We start from the raw sequence: 25,693 nt of genomic DNA on the forward strand, positions 1-25,693 counted from the left end.
CTGGCCTTCAGCCTAAGGGGAAGTATGTGGCCTATGAGTCTGTCTGCATTAATTATCCAGAGTTAGACAAGGATGGGGTGGACCTAAGGGCCACTTTACTTTTATCCAACTTTTATTGATACTTACTCTGGGCTAAGCATTATGATAGTCCTTGGGAATCTGGCCTTTGTGCTTCAGGAACACCCAGTTTGGCTGGTTGGGCAGGTATTTTCAGAACAAGGAGTTATATATAATACAGTGGGATCACATCATCTTGAATTTAGCTGAATTCTCCTTTGTGAATCCCAGCTTGGGGAAGTACCTACCTGTCATTTCACTTGATGAATGTGTACTCTGATGGGGCAGGGCAAGGGGCGGGGAGGATGGCCATAGACCATGCCCTCAGTGGGTGCGTCTCAGAGTCCACAAGCCTTATACTGTGTGCATTTTTGCCACAGTAAATGTGATTATACAGTCATTGAAATACTTTGTAACTATCTGACAGCCAAATGAAATATTTCATTTGTGCAAAGAAAGAAGCAGTGATTTATTGCCATGCTGAAGAAAAAGTGACTATGCAATCCAACAGGAGACAATATAACAATCTCCCTGGTGGCATCTTCCTAAGGGATTATGAGGGTAATTTTGATCATAATTTTTGTCCAGTATACTAGTATCAAAATGCAACCTCTGTGTACTATAGTGTACTCAGTGTAAACAAAGGTCAGTGAATACAGGGTAGGGCCAGGAAAGGCTTCGCCCAGGATGTGACGCGAAGTAGTCCCATAAAGGATTACATGGGCAGACAATGAAATGGAAGGCATTCGTGCTTCAGGAATTACCTTGGAGACATATAAAAAAGAGGATGGCTTGGCTGGAGAACAGGAGAATTTCAGGGTGGCTGAAGCCCTGGCTATTTCCTAAACCACAACAAAGAATTTTGGCTTCAGGGTAAGACACTGATCTTATCCTCCAATCAGCTCTAATTCATGATGTGGTGAACAGAACAGATGGAAGTTACAAACAATGTGCGTTATCTGGAGTGTAGGTGAGAAGTTTGTGAACTCTGCCGCTGAAGGAGTGCCACGCAATCTTTTAAAGATTTTTTTTTTTTTAAGATTTTATTTATTTGTCAGAGAGAGAGAGCAAGAGTGAGCACAGGCAGATAGAATGGCAGGCAGAGGCAGAGGGAGAAGCAGGCTCCCTGCTGTGCAAGGAGCCCGATGTGGGACTCGATCCCAGGACGCTGGGATCATGACCTGAGGCGAAGGCAGCCGCTTAACCAACTGAGCCACCCAGGCGTCCCGCCACGTGCAATCTTTTAAGTCAGTTTCTCAGGGCGCCTGGCTGGCTTAGTCGGTGGCACATGTGATTCTTGATCTCAGGGTCATGAGTTTGAGCCCCACGTTGGGTGTAGAGATTCCTTTGAAAAAAATTAAAATAAATTTGGACAAGTCGAAGTCAATGTCTCACTTTTTGCATTGTCTACATTTCAGTGTCTTCCCTTATAGTTCCAGTCATCTTGTCTTAGTTACGTCTCTGGGGTATTTCAAAGGGAAGTATCAGAAGAAGGGCCTAGACGATAGACTGATGTCAGATAATGAAGGCACTTAAAGGTCATACCATATTGTTGGAAATGGATCACTGTAGGTTTTTACACAGGGGAGTAACATAGATACGGTATTCTGTGTGGGAGACAGAACAGAATGAGCTAGATGTAGATAGAACAGGCTGGCTGCTTCTCTGAGGAGGCACTGTGTGGTAGAAACTGAGGGAGCCACCTTGTTTCTGGTTCTCAGCTCCCCAGAAAGGGTGTGTAATTCACACCACAATCACAAGAAATTGACACCGAGTATTCATTCCCAGCGTGGGGGTGGGTCATTCTTAAGACCAAAGCACTTAGGTACAGGGCATCAGTTAAGGAAACTCGGACGCGTGGTAAGCAGAGAATTAAGGCAAAATGGAGAAAGGGCTTGAGAGCTACTTTATCCTTCAGGTTAGATGGGGTAGATGAACTATCCTACACCATTGTCTACCACTCTAGAGAGGAGAATCTTTATCCTCCAAATTCAGTCTGTCTCCTTTCGCAAAGCCCTGCCAATAACCTGTTTTGAGGCTCCCATTTCGATCTTCACACACATCAGTCGCTCTATTTACAAACACTATCTTTCTTTTTTTAATTATTATTATAAAGATTTTATTTATTTGACAGAGATCACAAGTAGGCAGAGAGGCAGGCAGAGAGAGGGGGAAGCAGGCTCCCTGCTGAGCAGAGAGCCCGATGTGAGGCTCGATCCCAGGATCCTGGAATCATGACCTGAGCTGAAGGCAGAGGCTTTAACCCACTGAGCCACCCAGGCACCCCCAAACACTATCTTTCTGCACAGGGGAACAAATGATCACTCTCCCTACTTTACTTCTCCTTCCACTGATACCACCTTAGGCTAAGCCCCCCTCATTTCTCAACCGGATTCTCAAAATGGCCCCTTAATTGGACTCCCTGCTTCCATCTCTGTCCCCATTCAATTTATTCTCCACTCAGTGGGCAAAGAGATGTTACTTTTCTGCTCAAAACCTTCCAATGGCTTCTTATTTCACTCTGAGTAAAAGTCAAGCTCTTAACTGAAGGATTGTGCATATTGACATGATCTGCCCTCCCCCTCCTTCTTACTCTCCTTTTTCCACACCCTCTTACTCCTCAAATATGCTAACCTTGTCTGGCCTTAGGGCCTTTATTTGCTATTTTCCGTGGCACAATTTGCCCACACACCCATGTGGCTTCTTTTCTTTCTTTGGGTTTATGCTCCAATGTCAATCTGAGAGGTCTTCCTTGACTATTTTTTAAAATATTTTATTTATTTATTTGACAGAGATCACAAGCAGGCAGAGAGACAGGCAGAGAGAAAGAGAGAGGAGGAAGCAAGCTCCCTGCTGAGCAGAGAGCCTGATGTAGGGCTCGATCCCAGGACCCTGGGATCATGACCTGACCTCCCTGATATGAGGAAGTGGAGATGCAACATGGGGGGTTAAGCGGGTAGGAGAAGAATAAATGAAACAAGATGGGATTGGGAGGGAGACAAACCATGAGTGACTCTTAATCTCACAAAACAAATTGAGGGTTGCTGGGGGAAAGGGGGTCGGGAGAGGGGGGCTGGGGTTATGGACATTGGGGAGGGTATGTGCTATGGTGAGTGCTGTGAAGTGTGTAAACTTGGCGATTCACAGACCTGTATGTACCCCTGGGGATAAAAATATATGTTTATAAAAAATAAAAAAATTAAAAAAAATTAATAAAAAAATAAAATAGTTTCTAAAAAAAAAAAAAGGCACTCAACCAGCCTCATTCTAAATCTGTGCTCTTAGCCACAGTTTGGTTGGCAGGAGTTTCTCTGAGGCTTTTGGATAAACTGTAGCAGGATGGAGCTGGAGGAACCCAGACAGATGAAGACAAGAAGACCAAAGAGGGCATGGCAATGACACACTAGGGAGAGAGAGTTTTGAAAAAATGTTTATCCCCTCATACTTTTACGTTGATATTTAAAAATTTTCATCATAGGGGCAGCTGGGTGGCTCAGTGGGTTAAGCCTCCAACTCTTGCTTTCAGCTCAGGTCATGACCTCAGGGTTGTGAGCATGGAGCCCCGCTGGGCACGGAGCCTGCTTGGGCTTCTCTCTCTCCCTCTTCTCCCCAACCCTGGCACTCCCACTCATGCACACTCGCACATGTGTGTGCACTCTTTCCCTCTCTACAAATTAAAAAAAAAATGTTTTCATCGTAAATTTATTTTATTTTTTTAAAAAAGATTTTATTTATTTGACAAAGATCACAAGTAGGCAGAGAGGCAGGCAGAGAGAGAGAGGGAAGCAGGCTTCCTGCTGAACAGAGAGCCGGATGTGGGGCTCGATCCCCGGACCCTGGGATCATGACCAGAGCTGAAGGCAGAGGCTTTAACCCACTGAGCCACCCAGGTGCCCCATCGTAAATTTAAATAGTTGTAATAAATGTAAACTCTGGCAAACTGTAAATAATGACAATTTGAGATAAAACTTTTAAATCACTTTTTATAATGTAGAAAACAGACTCTACATAACAACGACCATCAGCATCCATTTAAAATTACACAAATGGGGACGCCTGGGTGGCTCAGTTGGTTGGACGACTGCTTTCAGCTCAGGTCATGATCTCGGAGTCCCGGGATCGAGTCCCGCGTTGGGCTCCCAGCTCCACGGGGAGTCTGCTTCTCCCTCTGACCTTCTCCTCACTCATGCTCTCTCTCACTGCCTTTCTTTCAAATAAATAAATAAAATCTTTAAAAAAAAATAAAATTACACAAATGAACTCTTTCACATTTGGTAATTCTGTATCATTCTTTCATCATCTCTAAGTTATATTTATTTTCTACTCCCCCATGTTATCCAAAGGTAATAATTTATATGTTTCAAAGACCTTTTATTGATTACTTATTTGTGATAAAAATATGTATTAAGGGAATTTAAAAATTTTTCCTGTCATTGTATAGCTCTGAGTATCAGAATTCTTGCGAATTGAGTAGTCATTACTATTATCTTTAATATACAGCTGCTCAAAATGGCACAATTATGTTTTGATAATACACAAATATAAAAGGTAAAGTTCTACTGGAAATGCTCTCTCAGTGAGATGGATGGGGCTTCCCCACCAATTAATGAATGTATCTAAATGACTATATCTTACGGTTAGATTAACAGGGTTCAGTTTCAGTTTTCTCTTTCCATAGACACAGTGCCAAGAAATACTACTCACATAAGTAAATGGGAATGCTGGTAATTTTGTTATAGAAATGCCAATCAATTCTTTGGTTTCCTTCTGAGTGGTAAGCCAAAAGTCAAATAGCTCTCCTTCCTTCGCTGACAGGTCAATTAGGTCTACTACTAATTCCGTTGAAGGCAAAAAACCAAAAACCAAAACGGAAACAATCTGTCTAGAAAAATAATGTTATCCTGTCATTAGAGTCCTTCATTTTCTCAAGTGATTTTTAATTATACTGATTACTTTCTCTTAGAGGCATTTAGGAAGAGTCGGGAAGTTGGACATGTTAATTTCAACCATCTTTAGCATTACAATATTACTGTAATTTAAATATATTTTAGTTGCAGCTGCAGATTTAGCTCAGTTTATTGCAAATAATAATTATGCAAATTAGCAACGCCAGTCTCTTCGACAAACCAATTAACCAAATTAGACTTTTCTTTGGTGAGAAAATGTTTCCCTTTTCAAGTCAAATAAATGTGTTAACAGGTGTTCCCGTCACCCCATTTCACTTTTCAATTCCAAGATAAACAGGGCCCTGGGCTTTAACATGAGTTTGTCCTTAGAGAAAGCAAGGCCCTTTCAGTTTAGGTGTTTTTAACCTACGTTTTCCTGGTTTGCTCCAGAACACACTCTCAGGCAAAATGCCACCCCCACTTCACCTGGGGTTGGGGGGGAGCAAAGGCGACGCCTTTAAATGAACATCTGATCACTACCGCACACTTTCCAACAGGCCTGCACTCGAAACACCCCAATGGGGTCCAAAATCCTGCCCCTTTAGTCCCTACTCCCGCCGTTGGGTATCCCTTTGGCCCTCAGGTCTCCCGGGCGTGGGCACGGATCGTGCTTTCCGGCCGCGTCAGGGCCGGAGCGGCGGCCCAGTCTGTGTCAGCCCCCGCCGAGTCCGGCCTACCAGCGGGCTCGCCTTGGCGGGCTAAGCCAGGGCGAGCCCCCGCCCGAAGGATGCGCCTGCCGCCCGGGAGAAAACGAGAACTCCACCGCCCTGCCGGCCCCAGGAAGAAGGCCGGAACCGCCTTGGCGGGCACCGGGAGTGCAGAGGAGGGCAGGGGAAGAAAGCTGGTGTAACGCAGCTCAGCGCGATCGCAGCACGCCGCCGAGCCGGCACTGGCTGAGGCCGGAACTCGGCACAAGGACTCCGGCCGGCCTCGGACCGGAAGTGGGGAAGACGCGATTGTCCTTTTCCGGCCGAAAGTAGGAGGCCCTGGGGGCGTCGCCACGGGGAAGAGTGTTGGTGTAACACTGCGGGGTGCGCCGAGGGGGTGGGATGGAGGCGGGTGTCGGTGTAGGGGCGCTCGGAAGGGACGGATATCGCTGTGGCACTGCGGGGACGCTCTGAGGGGACTGGTGACGGTGTGGCACTGGTGCACGCTGAAGGAGCCGGCGGAACCGGGTGGCCATGGGGATGTGGGCGTCGCTGGACGCGATGTGGGAGATGCCGGCTGAGAAGCGTATCTTCGGGGCCGTGCTGCTCTTCTCCTGGACAGTGTATCTTTGGGAAAGCTTCCTAGCACAGCGGCAGGTGAGCCTAGACAGGGCCCACCCGACCCCGACACCTGGGCAGCCCGGGCCAGCGTCGATCTCGACCCCAGGTCCTTGGGGGATTGCTGCGGCCCCAGCGCCCGCTTCGACCCGGTGGGTCCCTGCGAGGCCTCCTGACTTGGCCCGAAGGCAGGCTTGGCCTTGAGGGTATCTTGTGCCTCTGGGAGGTTTTCCTCAACGTGATCCTGGGACCCAGGCCGCCTGGGGCCCGATGAAAGGGAAGGCAGGGCTGACGCCTGGTCAGAGTTGGGCTGTGCCTGGCCCACAGCTTTCTTAGGGCCCTCGGGCCCGGACTTAACCTCCTTTAACTTTGGCAGCGACCCATGTGCCTTCAAAAGGAAGAGGCAAAATTTTTAGAATCACAACTTCCCCATGACATTCGTGTAACCATGCTCAACCACGGGGTTAGGAAACCATTTTCTGAAAATATAAAGACTTCACAGCCTTTCCGGAACTTTTTTTCTTTAAAAAAAAAAAAAAAAAAAAAGGATACAGTATGTTGTTTTGCCCAAAGAGCAGTGTTTTCTTGTTTTACTTAAAACGTCTTTATCATTGTTTAAGCGATTAGAACTGTAAAGCAGGAAGTGAATGTTACTTAATAATTTTCTGGAGATAATCACAATGAGCTGCTCGCTGGATTAGAGATCTGAACTTCTAAATGAGATTTTAAGTTTGCTTTATTGCAATCTCACTGCTGATGTCCTTTATCTACACTCTTCTGTGTTGTCATTGAATTGTGTCAACTGTGATGGTTATTTTATGAGAGCCTTTCTCTTTTTAACTTCTGGAACTCTTTTTCTTGAGCATTACAGCCATTTTCCTCTGCAAATTTCTTCTCGGATTACATTCTGTGTGAGTCTTTAAATTGAAATTTTTAGTTCTTCATCAAGAGCTGTATCTTGATCTCTTCTTTTAGGCCAGAATCTTTATTTATTTATTTTTAGATAATATTTTGAGTCATTTTGTTTGTCTTTTTAAAATTGATCTCTGTGCCCAACATCAGGATGGAACTCAGGACCCAAGGATCAAGAGTCACATGCTCTATCAGCTGAGCCAGCCAGGTGCCCCTCGCCCAAGAGTATAGCACTAGATTCTCTGACACAGATACGATTGGCTAATTCATTAGTCCAGAATCTTGAGGGCCTAAGAAGATCCTTTGCGTAAAGTAAACACACGTATATACTGTCGGAATTGGGGATGGGTTATTGAACTTCTGTCTTACGTTAATGATAAGCCCAATTACAGTAACTACTTTTCATGAATGTCTCCTTTACTCTGTTATGCTTTAATGTAATCCCTTTTATTGAGGGTTTGGTAAAAGTGCCCAATAATATATAGAGAAGCCATGTGTCATGAAACCATTGCGGGAGATGCTATCCATTATATTGCTTAGTTTCTGTGCCCTGTATTATGTCCCATGGGCTGAAATTACTGTCTAGAATTTGGTGTAATTACAAAGTTTGTCTTTCTTGAAGAGCTGGTCTGTTTCTATTTGTCATTCCTCAAATTTCCCTTAATTTGGTTTCTAGGACCATGTTTAATAACTAGTTATAATATCTGTTAATACTTATGGCTGGCATATTTGCTTCCTTCTCCTTTCCATGAATTTGTTTTCCAAATTATATAGGAGGCGTGTTTTGCTTGGAGTGAGTGGAACCCTTTGCCCTGTACCGTTCTGGTTCACATATGCATACTGAAGGGTAATGACAACCCTGATTTTAATTTTACCTAATCAGCTAGCCTCAACTTCTCATTCTGCTTTTACTTTCCTGAGTCAGTTGTTTTAGTGGTCAGTGCACTCGATTAAATGAAATATTTTTTGTGTATATAGAGCAAATTCAGTAGGCTTCAGTGACAATAAATGCTATAAACCACTCAGTATTTTATCATAAATGACTGCTGTGATAAAAAATGAGTTGATTTGACTGTCTCAGAGTGTTGTCTTCAAAATATTTCAGAGACGGATATACAAAACAACAACTCATGTACCACCGGAGTTAGGACAGATCATGGATTCAGAAACCTTTGAGAAATCCCGACTGTATCAGCTGGATAAAAGTACTTTCAGCTTCTGGTCAGGACTCTATTCAGAGATTGAAGGCACTGTGAGTAATTTACTTCTTGGAGAGACAATCTATTGTATTGTTTAATACTTTGTAATGTTTGTTTCCATCTTGTATTTTTGTGACACAAAAGAGGGTACTGTACCTATAAATCCCAGAATGCTTTCTTAATCTTTGTTATCAATAGTAATGGGTGTAGAGCAAAAGAGGCTGAAACGTAATTGTAAGGGAGCTGAAAACTGTGGTGTGTGATAACTGTCATAGATCAGGCGTGAAAAACGACCTGATATTGTTAAGTTATCCTTTTTCTTTTTTTTAAGATTTTATTTATTTATTTGACAGAGAGCACAAGCAGGGGGAGCAGCCGAGGGAGAGGCACTCAATCCTGGTGCTCCAGGATCATGACCTGAGCAGAAGGTAGTTTCTCAAAAAGCTGAGCCACCCAGGCATCCCTGGTTAAGTTATTCTTGTAGCAGTCCCTCCTTGCCTTCCTGCTGCCTTTTTTTTTTTTTTTTTCTCTAAGATTCACTTTATTTATTTGAGAGAGAGAGGCAGAGGGAGAGGGAGAAGCAGGCTCCCTGCTGAGCAAGGAGCCCAGTGCGGGGCTTGATCTCAGGACCCTGGGATCATAACCCAAGGCAAAGGCGGGTGCTTAACTTTTTAATTTTTTTATTTTTCTCTTTTTTTATTTTTCTCTTTTTTTAAAGTAGCAGCCCTTCCTCCTGTTTCTGTCTCTCTTCTTAAAAAAATATATATTTGTTTAAGTAAGCTCTTCATCCATCATGGAGCTCAAACTCACTACCTCAAGATCAAATGTCACTTGATCATCAACTGAGCCTGTCAGATGCCCCTCAGAATAGTTTCTTTCTTTTCTTTTTTTTTTTTTTTAAGATTTTTTTTATTATTTGAGAGAGAGAGTATGTGCATAAGCACAAGGGGGGGTGGGGGGGTCAGAGGGAGAGGGAGAAGCCAACTCCCCGTTGAGAAGGGCGACCCTTCCTGCCTCTATCTTAACTCTTAACTGTCCTCCACATTGCAGCCAAAGGAATTCTGAAGCACAGTTTTCTGATCATCTTATTCTCTTATATTAAAGCTATCACTGTTTCCTTCAGGGTGAAGCCCATATTTATTCGTATGGATTTTTGAGGTCCTTTTTGACCTGGCCATTGCTTACTTCAGCTTCATCTTTTTATTTTGTCCATCTCAAACCCAGCTTGGTTTCCTGTGACTTTAAGTCTTTTCACATGCTGGTATCTTCCAGCATCTTTAAGTCTACTCTCACTAGAAGCTGATTAATCCCCACTCTTCCCATTAGGTTCCAGCTGAGATGTATCTCTTCTAAGAAACAGTTTGAAACTTCCCCTGTCCCTCAGGACTGAATAAGATAGCATCCTATCATTATTCCTATCAGAGTACTTACCACATCGTATTGAATTTTCCTGTTCAGTTGATAGGCTGGGAGTTCCTTAAAGAAAGGATGCTTTAAGATTTTGTAATCTTTTGGTACCTAGTGCCTGGCAGAAAATAAGCATATAATCCATATTTATTGAGTGAAATGAGTGACCGTTCATTTTTACTTAGTAAAACAGACCTGGTCTTATCCCCATGGTAAAAGAAGAAAAGTTCTGTAGTGTAGAGCAGTGTTCTCGGTTTTTTTTTTTTCATGATCAACTCTGGCCCCTGGCCCTGTATATTTTTAGACTTTTTTTTCTTTAAGTAGGCTCCATGCCCAACATCGGACTTAACAAAGTCACAACCCTGAGATTGAGGGTTGGATGCTCTCTACCAGCTGAGCCAGCCAGGTACCTTAGGACATTTTTTTCTTAATCATCCCTCCATGAAATTTTGATACCACAGATATATTGTGTATCTGTTTCTGAGCTATATGTATGTGTATTTGTGCTTTATGAATAAAATGAGTAAGATTTTTTTCCATTCCCAAAAGCCAGTTCTTGGTTTTCCATCTCTAAGAAGAATTGAAAGCGCATGGTGTGGAGGTTAAGAGCAGACTCTGAATTCAGGTGGCTTGAGTTTGAATCTCAGTTCTATCGCATCAGCTATGGGACCTCAAGCAAGTCACCACTTCTGTGCCTCACTTTTCTCATCTGTTAAATTTGTGTGGTCATGGGGCCCCTGGGTGGTCTGCCTTCAGCTCAGGTCATGATTCCAAGGTCCCTTGCTTGGCAGGAAGCCTGCCTCTCCCTCTGCCTGCCACTCCCCCCTGCTTGTGCTCTCTCTCTCTCTCTCTGACAAATAAATAAATAAAATCTTTAAAAAAATTGTGTGGTAATAATTCCTCATTCATAGTGTTGTTGAGAGGATTAAATGAGTTAATATATGTAAGATGATTAGAACAGTGCCTGATCATTGTAACTGGTCTGTAAATGTTGGGTATTATTATTTTTATCATCAGGATCATGATTATCATCACTTTTCCTCCAGAACTCTCTTAGATCTCCCAGTAGCACTAAGAGAAAGACTCCTATTGAAAATAGCTGAGATCGGCTATCACGACTGTTTCATCAGTTAAAGAGAAGAAACCAGCTGTTCATGGCTTTGTTAAGTGATGAAAATATTATCTAGCTAGTTACAAAATTTTCTGACAGTTATGAACTAGTATGGTTAGGACCAAATATTAGAAGACTTTCCCATTTCCTCAGGGTGATGAAAAGTAGCAAAGAGTTAAGAAGTAGAGTTGAACCTTGGTATTTTAGGAAAATTAGTAAATGATCTAAAAAAATTGCTTTGGTTTTTGGCATACATAGCAATTGCTAGTAATTAATCTTTTCAGTGTTGATTTTTTCCCCCAATATTGATTTTTTAATTATATTTTTACTAGTACAAGCCTGGTTTAGTTACTGAGACATTGAAAGATTGGCATTGAAACCTGATGTTTTCCAACCAAGCCAGGAAAGGTAGCTTTATTGTGGATTATATTTGGCTTCGGTTAATTTATCTGAAGCATTTCTTCTGTTAGGGTCCAAGTAGATAATCAGCCTTTGGAGAGACATAGAAGTAGATGTGATGAATTTAGACATCATCCTCTTTCTTCACTAATGTTTGATTTTGTGAAATTCTTTGTCTTACCCCTCACAGGTTCATTATAAGAAAAAAAGACAAAATATTTTGTCAGTCTCCTTGGTTGTCACTAGTAAACAGTTCCAGGAAAGATGGTCAGTGGCTTGGTTAGTGAGCATGGGTATGACTTAGTTTGTTCTAAGAGAGGACAGAAGCAGGAAGAACACATATAGAATGAGAGCTTCATTTGAGCGTTCTGTGGCTCAAACCAGAAGCAGTACTGGTTTAGCACTGGGCTAAAGCTGGGGACAGTTATTGTCACCATCATCACCATCGTATGGGTAGTAGTGATTTTCACTTCATATATTGTTTTTATATTTATTGTTTTGTTTGATATTACAAGAGTGCTTGGAGGTAGAAAGTGTAGGCATTGTTAGTCCCTTTTTACGGACGAGAAAGCAGAGACTCAGAAATTAAATGGCTGGTCCATTTACTGGCCAAGTGACATTAATAAGTGGGAGAACTGGTTTTCAAACTTTCCTCTTCTGAGTCTTTAAAATTGCATTGAAGAAACCGTTCTTCTTTTAAAATTTATTTATTTTAGAGAGAGAGCTGTGGGAGGGGCAGAGAGAGAGGGAGAGAATCCTCAAGCTGACTCCCTGCTGAGCCCACAACTCTGAGATCATGAGCTGAGCTGAAACCAAGAGTTGGATGCTTAACCGACTGAGCCACTCAGGTGCCCTGGAGAAACTATTAAAACTCCAGGGACCACATCCTAAATGTGCTACATTTATTCTTGGGGAATTCATAGCTATATTTGTCATTTGACAGGAAGCATTTTGTGTTACTTTGAAATCCTGTTCTGTTTGAAAGGAGGTCCATTAATTCCTGTTTTGTATTGATTGAAACCAATAGGTTTTTATCTTTTGGTCACAAAGAACAAGTGCAAAGATTAATTTAGACTTTTTTTGTTCTTGTTGCCTCCTTTTTTCTACCTGAGAGGATATAAGCAGAGGGCTTCTGTGACCAATTACAGGTGCCGCTGTTCACACAAATGTGCCAGAGCACCCACAGAGAGGATGGCCAGCCTTTCTGAGATAGACTTTTCCTGATACCTCACAGATGTCAGTGAAGACCTGTCAGGAAGCGGAACGGCCGGGCAGTCAGGGAGAGCAGTGTAGAAAAGTTCAAATTGTTGCTTCTCCAATTTCTACACATTTTTGAGTGAGCACCTTAGACTTTTTGAAATTCATTTTTTCCCTCTTTAACATGAGAAGGTGAGGGGCACCTGGGTGGCTCAGTCTGTTAAGCGTCTGCTTTTGGTTCTATTCATGATCCCAGAGTCCTGGGCTTGAACCCCACATTGGGCTCCTTGTTCAGTGGGGAGCCTGCTTCCCCCTGTCCCTCTGCTGTTCCCCGCTTGTGCTCTTTCTCTGTCAAATAAAATCTTAAAAAAAAAAAAAAAAAAAGATGAAAAGTTGATCCACCTTAAACCGTATCTCACATGATTTGTGGCCAGGACTAGATGAGTGAGACAATGTAAATGAAGCAGTTAGTACAGTGCTCAGTACATAGCAGTGACTTTAACCTCCCTGAGTTTCAGTTGCCTCTTCTAGAAAGTAGAGACGGCTGTATGCCATGCCTGCTTTTACTGGACTTGTTTTTGTTGGGTTCATTGGTTCTGTTCCAAGACAGCCCCAGCAGCGCGCTCAGTGAGATTATCAATAGGAAGAAAGTTTACCGTTCACTGGGCTTTATATTTCATTCCCCAAAGCACACTGAACAAGGCTTGCAACAGCAGTTTCCAAAAGCATTCACAGATGCACACACAGTTCATAAAGCTCCCCTTGATGCATACTTAAAAGCTGGACTTTTAATAATAGGCGTTTCAGCCTTTCACCGGGAGATTTATAAATCCTTAATTTTGCATTATTTATTAGTTTTGAGAATAGGACGAAAGAAGTGTCATCTCAAGTCAATTAGTTCAACAAGTGGAGCTTATACCATACAGTGGTGCCAAAGCATGTCTTTTGGGAAAACAGGGTTTATATCCAAGATTGAGTTGGGTGAAGAAAAGTGGAAACAGCTGGACATAGAGTTAAGGAAGCCTTTAAGACAGCAATTTATTAAACCAATGATTTTCAGACTTCGGTGTACATCATTTTACCTAGAGACTGCTGGGCTCCACTTCATTTTCTATTTGGTGGTTCTGGGGTGGAGCCTGAGTATTTGCATTTCTGACGCATTCCCAGATGATGCTGCTGCTGCTTCTCAGAGACCATATTTAAGACCCATGGTATTAAACCAGGCCAGCATACAGGAAAACATCTAAAAGATGTTTGAGATTATGGGGAACAGGAACCATCAGGTACTGCTGATGAGAGTGTAATTTGGTATAAACACTGTAGAGAAAGAACAGGCTGATAATATACTGAATAAAGGGGGCGCCTGGGTGGGTTAGTTGTTAAGTGTCAGGCTCCCTGCCCTGTGGGAACCCTGCTTCTCTCTCTCCTGCTCCTCCTGCTTGTGTTCCCTCTCTCGCTCTGTCTCTCTCTGTCAAACAAACAAACAAACAAACAAAAAATGTATATATACTGAATAAAGTTACAGATCACCATGCCTGGATCTAAAAATTTGTAGAGTATAAAAAGCAAGTTGTAGAATGATAAATACAATATGATGTCATTTATATATAGTCTTAAAAAGCATATATAAACCACCATAGTATTTATGGATACATACATAAAAATGGAAAGTACATTGGACGCCTACCCATGAGATATATAATAAGTGCCAGAACTCCTCAAAAACCACAAGGAACCATGTGTGAACCAGTGAGAAAACTGTGCTTTTAACCAAGGAGTGTGATTGATCGTTGTGTTCCTAAGGCTCCACAGAAAGGAAGAATAAATTGATTCCTTTTGAGTTCCATAAATTTAATATCTGTTGGGGGAAGTTTTATTTTATAAGCATGTATTCTCTTCAAATTTTAAGACCAGCTCACTCATTCGAATGATGTGATTTTTTTTTTTTAAGATTTTATTCATTTACTTGACAGAGAGAGATCACAAGTAGGCAGAGAGGCAGGCAGAGAGTGAGAGAGGAGGAAGCAGGCTCCCCCCTGAGCAGAGAGCCCGATGCAGGGCTCGATCCCAGGACCCTGGGATCATGACTTGAGCCAAAGGCAGAGGCTTTAACCCACTGAGCCACCCAGGTGCCCTGAATGACACGATGATTTGGTGAATGTCTTTATTCACTTTATCTGCCCAAGACAAAGGGTGGTGCCAAAAAGGGGGTCTCCTCCTATGAATTCCTGATTCCTACCTCAGGATTCACTTTTCATTACCCGGGGAAAGCACAGATACCCCTTTCTGTCTCTCAGTTTGGTAAATGGACCTGAGTGTCCACTTACACTGATATGAATACTTTGTCCTGATTGATGGGGACTATTTCCTTTCAAGGAAAAGCCACTTAGGTAGCCACATAGACTGGTTCACATCCCATTTATGTTACTCATCAGGTGTGGCATTCTGGAAAAATTGCTTACCTTTTCTCTAAGCCTCTTTCCTCATTCAGAAGGCCTTTGTTATGGTCTTTGGCAAGTTTTTTTTTTTTTTTTCCTTGCAGCTTTATAGAGATATAATTCACATGCCATAATTTATCCATATAAAATGTACAGGCAAGGGGCACCTGGGTGGCACAGTTGGTTGGGTGTCTGACTGTTGGTTGGGTGTCTGACTGTTGGTTTCGGCTCAGGTCATGATCTCAGGGTCATGAGGTCCGGCTCCATGATCAGTGGGGAGTCTGCTTGAGATTCTTTCTCTTCCTCTGCACCCCCCCCCCACACTCATGCTCTCTCTCTCTCAAATAAATAAATAAAATCTTTTTTTTTTTTCCAAAGATTTTATTTATTTATTTGACACAGAGAGAAAGAGAGAGAGAGACTGTGAGAGAAGGAATACAAGCAGGGCAGAGGGAGAGGGAGAAGCAGGCTCCCCACTGAGCAGGGAGCTAGACTTGGGGCTTAATCCCAGAACCTTGAGATCATGACCTGAGCCGAAGGCAGACGCTTAATGACTCAGCCACCTAGATGCCCCTATAAATAAGTCTTTAAAAATATAAAATAAAATGTACAGGCAAAAATCATTACAGGTCTAAACGTAGTATCTCTGTTGGTTTGTATTCATCTAAATGCATAGTTTATCCTAAATAAGATAGATCTCTTTTTTTCTGTAGAGATAATTATTTTGTCCTCATTTTCTTTATAAAATGCTCTCATCTCATAGATTCTATTCTGTTCAAATGTAATCAAAGTATGTCTTGTTTTATAGCTTATTCTTCTTTTTGGAGGAATTCCTTATCTCTGGAGACTTTCTGGACGGTTCTGTGGCTATGCTGGCTTTGGACCAGAATATGAGGTATGTGATTCATTAGCATATATTTTTTTAGAGTCTTTTTGCTTGGCCAGCTTTATGTGAAAGTTAATTTTTTGGCTCTGACTTTAGGCTTGCTTCTCTGTTTGTATAGTCCGTGTCCACACATACTGTGTTAGGATAATGCTGCTTATTGTAGCAAACTCCAGAATTCCAGTGGCTTATCATAATAGTTTATTTCTCAATCACATAATAGCCTAGTGTGAGTATTTTTTGGTCAGCAGGTGACATTCTTCTATGTGGGAAGCCAGGGACCTGGTCTCTTTTCATCTTATAACCCTGCAATCCCTTGAGTGCCCCACAGTTCTCTGCATCCAGCAGGCAGATGGAATGAGGGGGTGGGGAAAGTACATCCTCTTCTTAACTCCCTTGTCTCTGAAGTATCCTTTGCATTCACATTTTGTTGGCGAACCAGTCATTTAGTCTCAGATGGAAGAGAACTGAGAAATGGTGGTCCCCGGTTAGGTAGCCATTTCTCAGGGGCAGCTCCTTGCAGTGAAAGGAGAAGCCTGAATTTTGTTGAACCCACTAAGCAGATACTCTGTACCATAATCACTTAGCGATAACTTCATACAAGGACAGAGAGTGTAACTTCAGAATTTCCATGGAGCCGGTTGAGGTGACTACCCAGTCTTACAGAAGCTCCATTTACTGGGCAAAGCATTAAGTGTGAGACTCCCCACCTGTGGTGGATGATAGGATACTGTCTCCCGACTTTTTCTTGGAAATTGACAAGTCTCTTCCCTCTTTCCTAGTTATTTACTTTAAACGATGGCTCTTTTCTACATGTATAGGGTATTTTGGGTTTAATTCAACTCATCCTGTGTCCCGTTTCCATATACCTTTTTCTAAAGCAGCCAAATCCTTTGAAGTCCTCTTCTTCCTGGGATATATCTGTATCTTCATTGACTCTTGTCCTGGTCTGTTCTATGTGGCATTGTGGTTGACTTACATATTCTCTGCCCTGTTTCAGAAATTTGTAAAGATTTTATTTTTTTAAAGTAATCTCTACCCCTAGTGTGGGACTCGTACTCACAACCCTGAGATCAGGAGTCAGATGCTCTACTGATAGAGCCAGCCAGGCACCCCATTGTTTCAGAAATTATTTAAGGTGGTTTCATGTAAACATCATGACTGACTCCTTATGCATTTCTCTTCTTAAATGTCTCTTTCTCAGAGAGGCCCTCCCTGACCACTCCATCTAGAGTAACAATTCTGCTGTCACTCTTCAGTGACACACATCACGTTATTTTCTATATAAAAGTACTCAACACTCTCTGCAGTTACCTTATTTTTTTAATTTACACGTAAATGCCTTGTTTATTTATTTTTTATTAAGAATTTTAAGCTCTAAGGTGACAGAGACCCTATATATTTTCTTTACTGCTGTGTCACCAGTGCCTTCAAAAAGTTTGATACCAGGTATTTAACTTTTTTGAATTCATGAAGAATGAATGCACAGACACATGTATAAAGTGTTCAGTGTAGCATTAGAATGACTACTGTCATGGAAGTAGCCTAGGTGTCCACTTACACAATGGAATATTCTAGAGCTGTTAATAAGGAAGAAATAACTATATATTGATATGGAAAATTTTTATGAAATGTTATGTGAGAAAACAAGTATTCACAAAGTCATAATGATTGCATTTTTGGAGGATGGAATTCTGATTCAGTAGTTTTGAGGAAGGTCCTAGAATCTCTTTTTAAATTTTTTTCCCCATTTCCTGTTTGGGAACAGTGCTGAAATGAACCACCCTGCATGTTATAACCAGACAAATCTTCCTTTCTCATCCCCTCTCCCTTCTTCCTCTGGTTAGAAACTTACATTTGCTGCATCTTTGTTACCAAATCAAATGTGTTTTGGTGGTGTGTAGTATATTCACATTTATCTTAAAAGAATTCCATTTTACACCATCTGGTGAGAGGGAGAGAGCAAGGATTCTGTTTACCTCATCCCTCTTTCTCCCTCCCCCAGCTCCCTTAATACTAAGTATCCCATTTCCTCTACTATCCTAGGAAAAGTTTAGAAAGAGAAATGAGGCAGTTCTTGGCTTTTGATTTCCTGAGGATGTATCGTGAAGGCACTTGAAGTAGTTCTTGATGGTAATTTTCTCTATTGGTCTTTGGTTTTTTGTGAAAACTTTAGGACACCCCACCCCAACTGCCCCAGTGCAGCCTTTTTTTGATGCTCCGGGATAAATTTTTCTGCCTTATCCCAGCCTTGTCCCAAAGCCTGTCATCGTGTCCTCTTCCTTTTATAGGGTGCTTATTTCGCAAATTGGAACACATTTCTCCTCCTTTCCTTGTCTCTCCTGTCCCATTAATTTACCTCTTTCTTCACAGTGGCATCCCGAGTCTTCTTAGCTTAGTAAGCCTTGCTTGAATTCACCAGTGTATGTGATTGTCTCTCATTTTTTAGTTCTTTGTCTGTGTAGCTTTAGGTAACTTTCACATAGTGCCTGTATAATAAAAGAGACATTGTTTTATTGCTTCCTTCTCTCGCAAGTCAACTTGGAGAGTAGAGATGATGTTGTCAGACCTTGTATTACCCATAGAATCAAGCACATGGCTTGAGATGTATTTTTCATTTGTTCACTAATTATTCATTTGAAGAATGAATTAGTATTACACTATAAAAACTGCCATTTATTTCTTCCTGTGTTTAGATCACTCAGTCCTTGGTGTTTCTCCTGTTGGCTACACTTTTCAGTGCATTGACTGGTTTGCCATGGAGTCTTTATAATACCTTTGTGATAGAAGAAAAACATGGTTTCAATCAGCAGGTAAACTAGAGAATGCATATGTTCTCTTTTAAACATAAAGACTTTTTTGTGCATTTTTCCCTCTCCTGGTGATAATTGAAACATAATTTGCTATTTTATTTTTTTAAGGATTTATTTATTTATTTGAGAGAGGAGGGAGAGGGGCAGAGGAAGAGGGAGGGAGAGAGAGAATCCCAAGCAGACCCATCACTGAGTGCAGATTCCGACTTGGGACTCCATCCCACGACCCTGAGATTATAACCTGAGCTGAAATCAAGAGCAACCCAGGTGCCCCCATAATTTGCTATTTTGGAGCAAGAATTAACTGAGGGAAAGGGAACTGCAAATATGGTAAAGATGATAGCTTGAAGTCTTGCCATAAGCTCTTCTAGTACTAAAGTCTAGTGTTTTTCTGCTAATGTTGAAATGGTGTATTTTGAACTGTAAAATGCCAGACACTTGCTTTTTTTTTTTAACATCTTAATTTTATTATTTTTTTAAGTGTTCTAAGATCATTGTTTATTCACCACACCCAGTGCTTCATGCAGTACGTGCCCTCCTTAATACTCAACACCAGGCTCACCCATTCCCCTCTCCTTCTCCCCTCCAAAACCCAACTCTGACAGACATTTACTTATGGTCTTAGGCTACCCCTAGTGTCATATTATATAGACTCACTACCTTTTAACTTTTAAAATTGCTTTAATAATGTATCCTTTGCATACACTTTATTTTTCAGGTTTTCTTTTCTCAGTTTCTTGTGATCTTTTCTTTTTTCAGACTTTGGGATTCTTCATGAAAGATGCAGTCAAGAAATTTATTGTGACTCAGTGCATTTTATTGCCTGTGTCTTCACTTCTACTTTACATTATTAAAATTGGGGGCGACTATTTTTTTATATATGCCTGGCTATTCACATTAGTTGTTTCTCTGGTGAGTAAAATCTTTGTTTTGTTTTCTTTTACAAAATTTCCTTGGTGAGATAACGCTGATTTAATCTTCATTAGCATGTGAACAGTTCTTAGGAAGCAAATGAAATATAAATAAGCGGTCATATAAATTTCCCTCTTGGTTTCTGCTTTTGGGTATAGAACTAGGAGAGCTGACTCTGACCATAGATTTTCTTCTTCTTATGCTGACTCAGATCCTAGAAGCTGGTTGTTAGTTATTGTTAATGGTCCAGTTGTCAGGCAGTTTTGGGCTGTGCATTTGTGAGTTGTCACTAGAATGGCTGACTGAGTTTGATCATGTAATGACTCTTTACTGAGCTCCCGTGCCTAAACATTGTGGATGTTCTGAAGAGACTAGATTTAAGAGGGATGAGAAAAAGAAACTATAAACTTACCTGATTTTTTTCTGCCCTCTTGCCCCTGCCTTTTCTCTCCTCCTTTGTTCCTTCTTTACCCCTTCTTCTCTGTTCCCTTCTCCCTTCCTCCTCCTTCCTCTCTCTCTTTTCTCTCCTTCCCTCTCTCCCTTCTCTCTCCCTTCTCTCTCCCTTGTCGCCTCACTCCCCATCTTCCCTTCCTCACATCTTTGCTTCTTCTCTCTACCATATTATAAACCACTTCACAACACACACTACGACACGATGAAAATGGTCTGTTCACAGCCTCCAGAAAATAGCATCTCTTAGCTCTTCAGCTCCTGATCATGGGGTTTACTTTAGTCTGAATTGCCGTGATACTCACTGCTTCACTTTCCACTGGTGGGATTGAGCTCTGAAAACAGGTGCTAGTTGGATTTATACACATCTGTATATGGCAAATGAAGTAAGAGGAAAGAGAACAGAGGAAATGCTCCAGAAATGCTTAAGGAAGTGCTGCTTCAAACACAATGGATAGTTGTGCACTGCAGGTAATTAATTTTAGCAGACCAACCAAATAACAGCACACAGTAAAGCTCTAGTAATTATTTTCTAGCAAAGACTGCAGGTCTCTCATGATTACTCTCAAAGGCAGAATTCTAAGTTATGATGGGCTTATGAAGTGTCAGAAATTCCCAAGATAGTTTTGAATGGACCATTTGACTTTTGAGTTATTACCACATAGAGACTACTCATTTTGATTTGATTTAACAAACAGATTTTGAGCACTTGCTATCTGGTATTATTTGGGGCTGGGAATACCAGAGCAAATAAGAAAAAATCCATGTTCTCAAGGCTGGATCACATAGTTGTTTTAATATAATCTATATAAATAGCAGTTTTTCTTTAAGAACATATTCATAGGTTGTTCTGACATTTATTTTTCAGGTGCTTGTAACAATTTATGCTGATTATATTGCCCCTTTATTTGACAAATTCACACCTCTGCCTGAGGGAAAGCTTAAACAAGAAATTGAAGTAATGGCAAAGAGTATTGACTTCCCTTTGACTAAGGTGTATGTTGTTGAAGGTAAGGCTACCCGGGGGTAAGGAAGTTTTATTCAAGTGATTTGATTTGTTAGGGTTTTATATTTGGGCTTTAAAAAGCCAGATTTCTAGGAATTGGTGACATACTTCAGGGATAGAAATTGGTAGCCTAATACCAATCCTGCTCTTACCTACAGCTGTGTTTGGTTGGCTTTACAATGTTGTTTGGCCAAGGCCGCCTTCACTCCTTCTTATATCTTGTATATTGGACTGATTTATGAACTTACGTTACCTGCCTGGCTCCCTCAGGTAATTGAGCTGGACTTTTGCATAGTCAAGTTCCATTTAGCACTAGTTTGGGGGCTTATAAAGAAAACCAGTGTTACTGGCTTTGTCTCATCCAACAAAACTTCCAGTGTTCTGGAGGTGTCTGATTTCACTTGCACATTACCGAAAATGTAGTACCATTGGACTTCAGATCAGTTATTCTCTGCTTTTATGATAATTGAAAACAGGTGCTTGGCTTTTATGATAATTGCTTTTGAGAGTTAAGCTATATGTTAGCTTACATAAGACTACTAAAGTCTCAAGCCCAAAAAGATGTAAACTGTTGTATGATACCATGACTTTCAGAATCCATAAATTAAAATCCACATAAATGCGTGAGACTGGTTCTGCCTCTGCCACTTAGCACCTGTGGGATCTTTAATGAATCCCTTCATCCCCCACCCAGGTTTCAGTTTTGCTTCCCCTAAACCGTGGTTTGGCAAACATTTTCTGTAAAGGACTAGTCAATAAATATTTCAGACTTTGTGGACCACATGGTCTGTCTCGTCACAACTGTTCAACCCTTCCTTTAGAGCACAGAAACAGTCACAGATAATATATAAACAAATGAACATGGCTGTGTTCTAATAAGACTTCATTTATAAAAATAAGTGGCAGAGTAGATTTGGCCTGCAAACAATAGTTTGCCCATCCCCTCTCTAAACTTAAAAAAAAAAAAAAAAAATCACCAGAGAAACAGCTGCATTGGATGAAGGAGTAGAAACTGAGAAGTAATCATGGGATTGGGGAGAATAGAGATGGCCACAATGGGAAAGAATGAATTAACAGTGACTAGAAGAGTATAGAAGTCTCAGACATCTAGTGGTTCTGAGGTAACAGCCCAGCTAATGGCACAGTTGGGACATCTCTGGCAGAAATGGTAGAATGACAATTCCTACTACTTTTTAGGCCCTGAGGTCACTGCTCTTAGTTAATAGTAAACGAGAAGTCTATCAATCAGTACAGTAGGACTGTCTTTTAGGGACTTTTACTGATGGGGCAACCTAAGTTGCTTATCACTTAAGGGATAATCAGATAATATGAAATGACAGCTAATGATATCACAATAGAGGTAATTGATAAGAATGTGTAATATTTACTGTCAGTACCATGTGGTTTTAGATGAAATAGGGAAGGCTTTATGGAGAATTATAACATGAGCTGGTACTTTATGGAATATCAGGATTTAGCCTTTTATTCGTCGCTCCCCGACCATCTTTCAGGGCAAGCCCACACTTAAGGCAGGAAGACAAAAAAGCCACTGGAGTTGATCTTTGTGCTCCAAATCAATATGAAGAGTGGAAAGTATATGCTGGGGTGCAAGCAGACTCTGATAGTGATCAGACATGGCAAAGTGAAACCGCCAGCCTTGAGGAAACCTCACATAGAATATTATGCCATGTTGGCAGAACTGTTGTCCATCGCTACAGTGGCAGTAGTGCTACTGAATTGGGCATAGAAAATGGGAGTACCGTGGAGTATGCACCCTGCCTCTCATTGCTCGAAGTCATTCTCCTATCATTAGAAGCATGCCAGGACAGACTGGTGAAAAGTGAGTCATACAAGGCTTTTTCTTTAGTAAAACTGGCCAGAGCTTGTTTTTTCTTTAAAAAAAAAAAAAAAAAATTGAGTAGGTGGAAGGTAGCATTTCAGAGGTGAGATTGTGGGGTCAATAGGCTTTCATCCCGGTTTTATCACAAGTTACCTGTTGTGACTTTGGCAGCTTACCTTTGCTAAACATAAGTTTACTGGTCTGTAATGTAATTTTTAAAATAATAGTAATAATGCTTAGAAATATTTTGAATGATTGTTATTACTAATAACAACAACATACATTATGGATCTGTAAGTTGATAGGGATATTGTAGTGAAAAACCAATATTGTGTTCTAAAAAATTATCAGAGAGCAAGTGTTGTGCAGAGAACGAAACTAGTGTGATGTGATCAAGGATGACTGAGTAGATAGATAACTTTAGATTGGGTCATCAGGCAAGAGCTCTCTGAACAAATGAATTTGAGCTGACGCCTAAAGGAAGAAGCCATCCATGCTGAGATCAGTGGGAAGACCTTCTAGAGCTTTGTGTCGGCAGGAAACAAAAGAAAGCCCAGTGTGGCTACAGCACAGCAGGAGGATGTGAGGAAACGAAGTGTGAGACACAGGCGGGAGTCAGACTACATAGGCCTTGGTGAATCAGGAGAAGAGCTTGGGTCTTATTGAAAGTTCGGGGGGAAAAGCCATTGAAGGTTTTAGTGACATGGTCTGGTTTGTAGTTTTTAAATACTGTGGGTTGCTCTCTGGAGAAGAGATTATAGTGGGAGGGCAAGAGTGGCAGCCGGCGAGCTGTTCAGAGGCTGTGGCCGTGGCCGTGGTCAGGGCAGAGATCAGGCGGCTTAGATTAGGATATTACAGTAGTAATCTATGCAGAGAAGTAGATGCACTGGGGATCTGGTTCAGAAGGAGAGTTGAAGAAATTTACTCACAGATTACCTGTGAAGGAATTGGGGAAACAGAGGCATTAAGGGTAATGACCTAGATTTTTGACCTGAGCAGCTGGATAAATGGTGGTTTACAGAGATGGGGAAACTGAGTGAAGAGCAGATGTGGGGGTGGGGGGATTAAGTTCTGTTACATGTTGAGGTATCTGTTGAACACTGTATTAGAGTTCCTTAAGCAGTGGTTAGCTCCGAGTAAGCAGTGAGCCAACTATGGCTGATTGAAACAGGAAGATTTCTTATCGAGACAGTCTTTGATAGCTCACAAAATCATCAGGAAGGTTAAGTTTACAAGCTTGGAAAATGGGCTATTCCCAGGGAGAGGAGGAGCTCAGAATCTCACTGTAGAACCAGTCTGCTGACAACCCTGCTATTGAAATTGGCAGTTTGCTCTCTTAACATCCTGCCACTAGCACCCATGGCATTAATTCCTCGCTGCCTTGCTTCTTTGCGTAATTAGCTCAATCTTCAGAGTCCCCAGTGGGTGGGTGTATCTGATTGACTGAGCCAGGGTGTGGGCCAGGTGCCAGGAGTCTCCCACAACACTTACATGGTGAGAAAGTCCCTCAACACTGAAAGGAGAATTCGACACTGGGCAGGGGAAAAGCGCACACACAGGCATACACACACAGGAATATAAACAACAAATCTGCATTACAGACATCCCTGTGGAGATGTAAGGATGGCAGATAGGCAGCTGGATATATGAACCTGGAGTTCTAGGGAGAGGTCGGGGACAGAATATTGATAGGAAAGCATCTGACACAGATGCTGTTTAATGCCATGGATGGGGGCATTTAGAGAAGAGAAGGGGCTTCAGGTTGGAGTCAGCAGGAGAGGAAGAGCCAGTAATGGAGGCTGAGGAGGAGAGACCATGGAGGTAGGAAGTCCAGGAGAAAGTGGTATTTCTTTTGAGATAGGAGAAGAAAGTCTTTCGAGGCGGGAGCGGTCAGCTGTGTCAAATGCTGCTGAAAGGTGAAGGTAAGACATCATTAAACAGAAAGACACAGATGGCAATGCCTTACATTGGTTTTCAGAGTTCTTAAGTATATTACTTCAAGTGGCCTCATCAACCCATTCTGTAAACGCTCATTGAATATATATTATATGCCAGCACAGTGATACAAAATGCTTATGGTCTAGGGCCGGGACTCCTATAAGCTTTAGTGACTGTAAGTTTGTTCAAAGACAGATTCTTGGGCTCCATTCCCAGGTGTTTTAGTATCTACTTTTAACAAGTGTCCCTAGATAATTCTGGTGTAGGTATTCCTTGGGCTACACTTTGAGAAATTTGGACCAGTGGGAGATATTAAGACATTAACTTTATTTTGTTTATAAGTATACAGTTTGCCTGTTTCCATAAATAACTTAAGGCAGCTTTTAAGAAATACTTGTACTTAAAAATTAGAATCGGAGAAGACAGAAATGAGAGAGAACTGTAAGACCTCTGACTGATACATGATACTCCAGATACTGAGGTCCTATACCACTGTCAGAATTGGACCACATGTTTGGCTTTTCTAGGCAATGAAACCAAAAAATGAGAAAATAATAAAATAAATAAGCTACAACTTATTAAAGCCTTCCTAAATTCTAGACATACTCCAAGCATACTGCTATATATGTAGAATATACTATATCCTAAACCTACTGTTAACCATAATTTATATTAGAAGTATGAGTAGATATAGAATATATATTTTCTGAGATAGCTCAAGTTCTCAAGAGAAACGAATGTTTTATCATTTCTTTTAAAAAATGTGTATAAGTAATAGTAATAGTTTATGGATCAGGCAGCATATGGGTTGATTCGCTTAGAATTTATCATGTAATCTTTAATCCAGCTCAGTCAGGTAGAGATTAGCCTCATGTCATAAACTGGTAAAAAAAGCTAAAGGAAGTTAAGGAAATTTCTTA

The 25,693-nt window shown here is 41.4% G+C and overlaps 1 protein-coding gene across 2 annotated transcripts in view; it reads left to right on the forward strand.

Moving 5' to 3' along the window:
* The first annotated feature begins 5,968 nt into the window (after nucleotides 1-5,968).
* Nucleotides 5,969-25,693, forward strand: part of ZMPSTE24 (zinc metallopeptidase STE24) — a 40,012-nt gene continuing 20,287 nt past the window's right edge. The window contains exons 1-6 of one of the 2 annotated variants that reach the window (XM_032877400.1): nucleotides 5,969-6,307; nucleotides 8,286-8,432; nucleotides 15,740-15,826; nucleotides 18,511-18,627; nucleotides 19,387-19,539; nucleotides 20,858-20,999. In XM_032877400.1, coding sequence (XP_032733291.1) covers nucleotides 6,185-6,307; nucleotides 8,286-8,432; nucleotides 15,740-15,826; nucleotides 18,511-18,627; nucleotides 19,387-19,539; nucleotides 20,858-20,999 — 769 coding nt within the window. In that variant the 5' untranslated portion in view covers nucleotides 5,969-6,184. The remainder of the gene's footprint in view (nucleotides 6,308-8,285; nucleotides 8,433-15,739; nucleotides 15,827-18,510; nucleotides 18,628-19,386; nucleotides 19,540-20,857; nucleotides 21,000-25,693) is intronic. The other variant, XM_032877399.1, reaches the window with a different exon arrangement.

Source organism: Lontra canadensis, unplaced genomic scaffold, assembly GCF_010015895.1.
Source record: "Lontra canadensis isolate GAN:19392208 unplaced genomic scaffold, GSC_riverotter_1.0 scaffold60, whole genome shotgun sequence".
NCBI lineage: Eukaryota > Metazoa > Chordata > Mammalia > Carnivora > Mustelidae > Lontra > Lontra canadensis.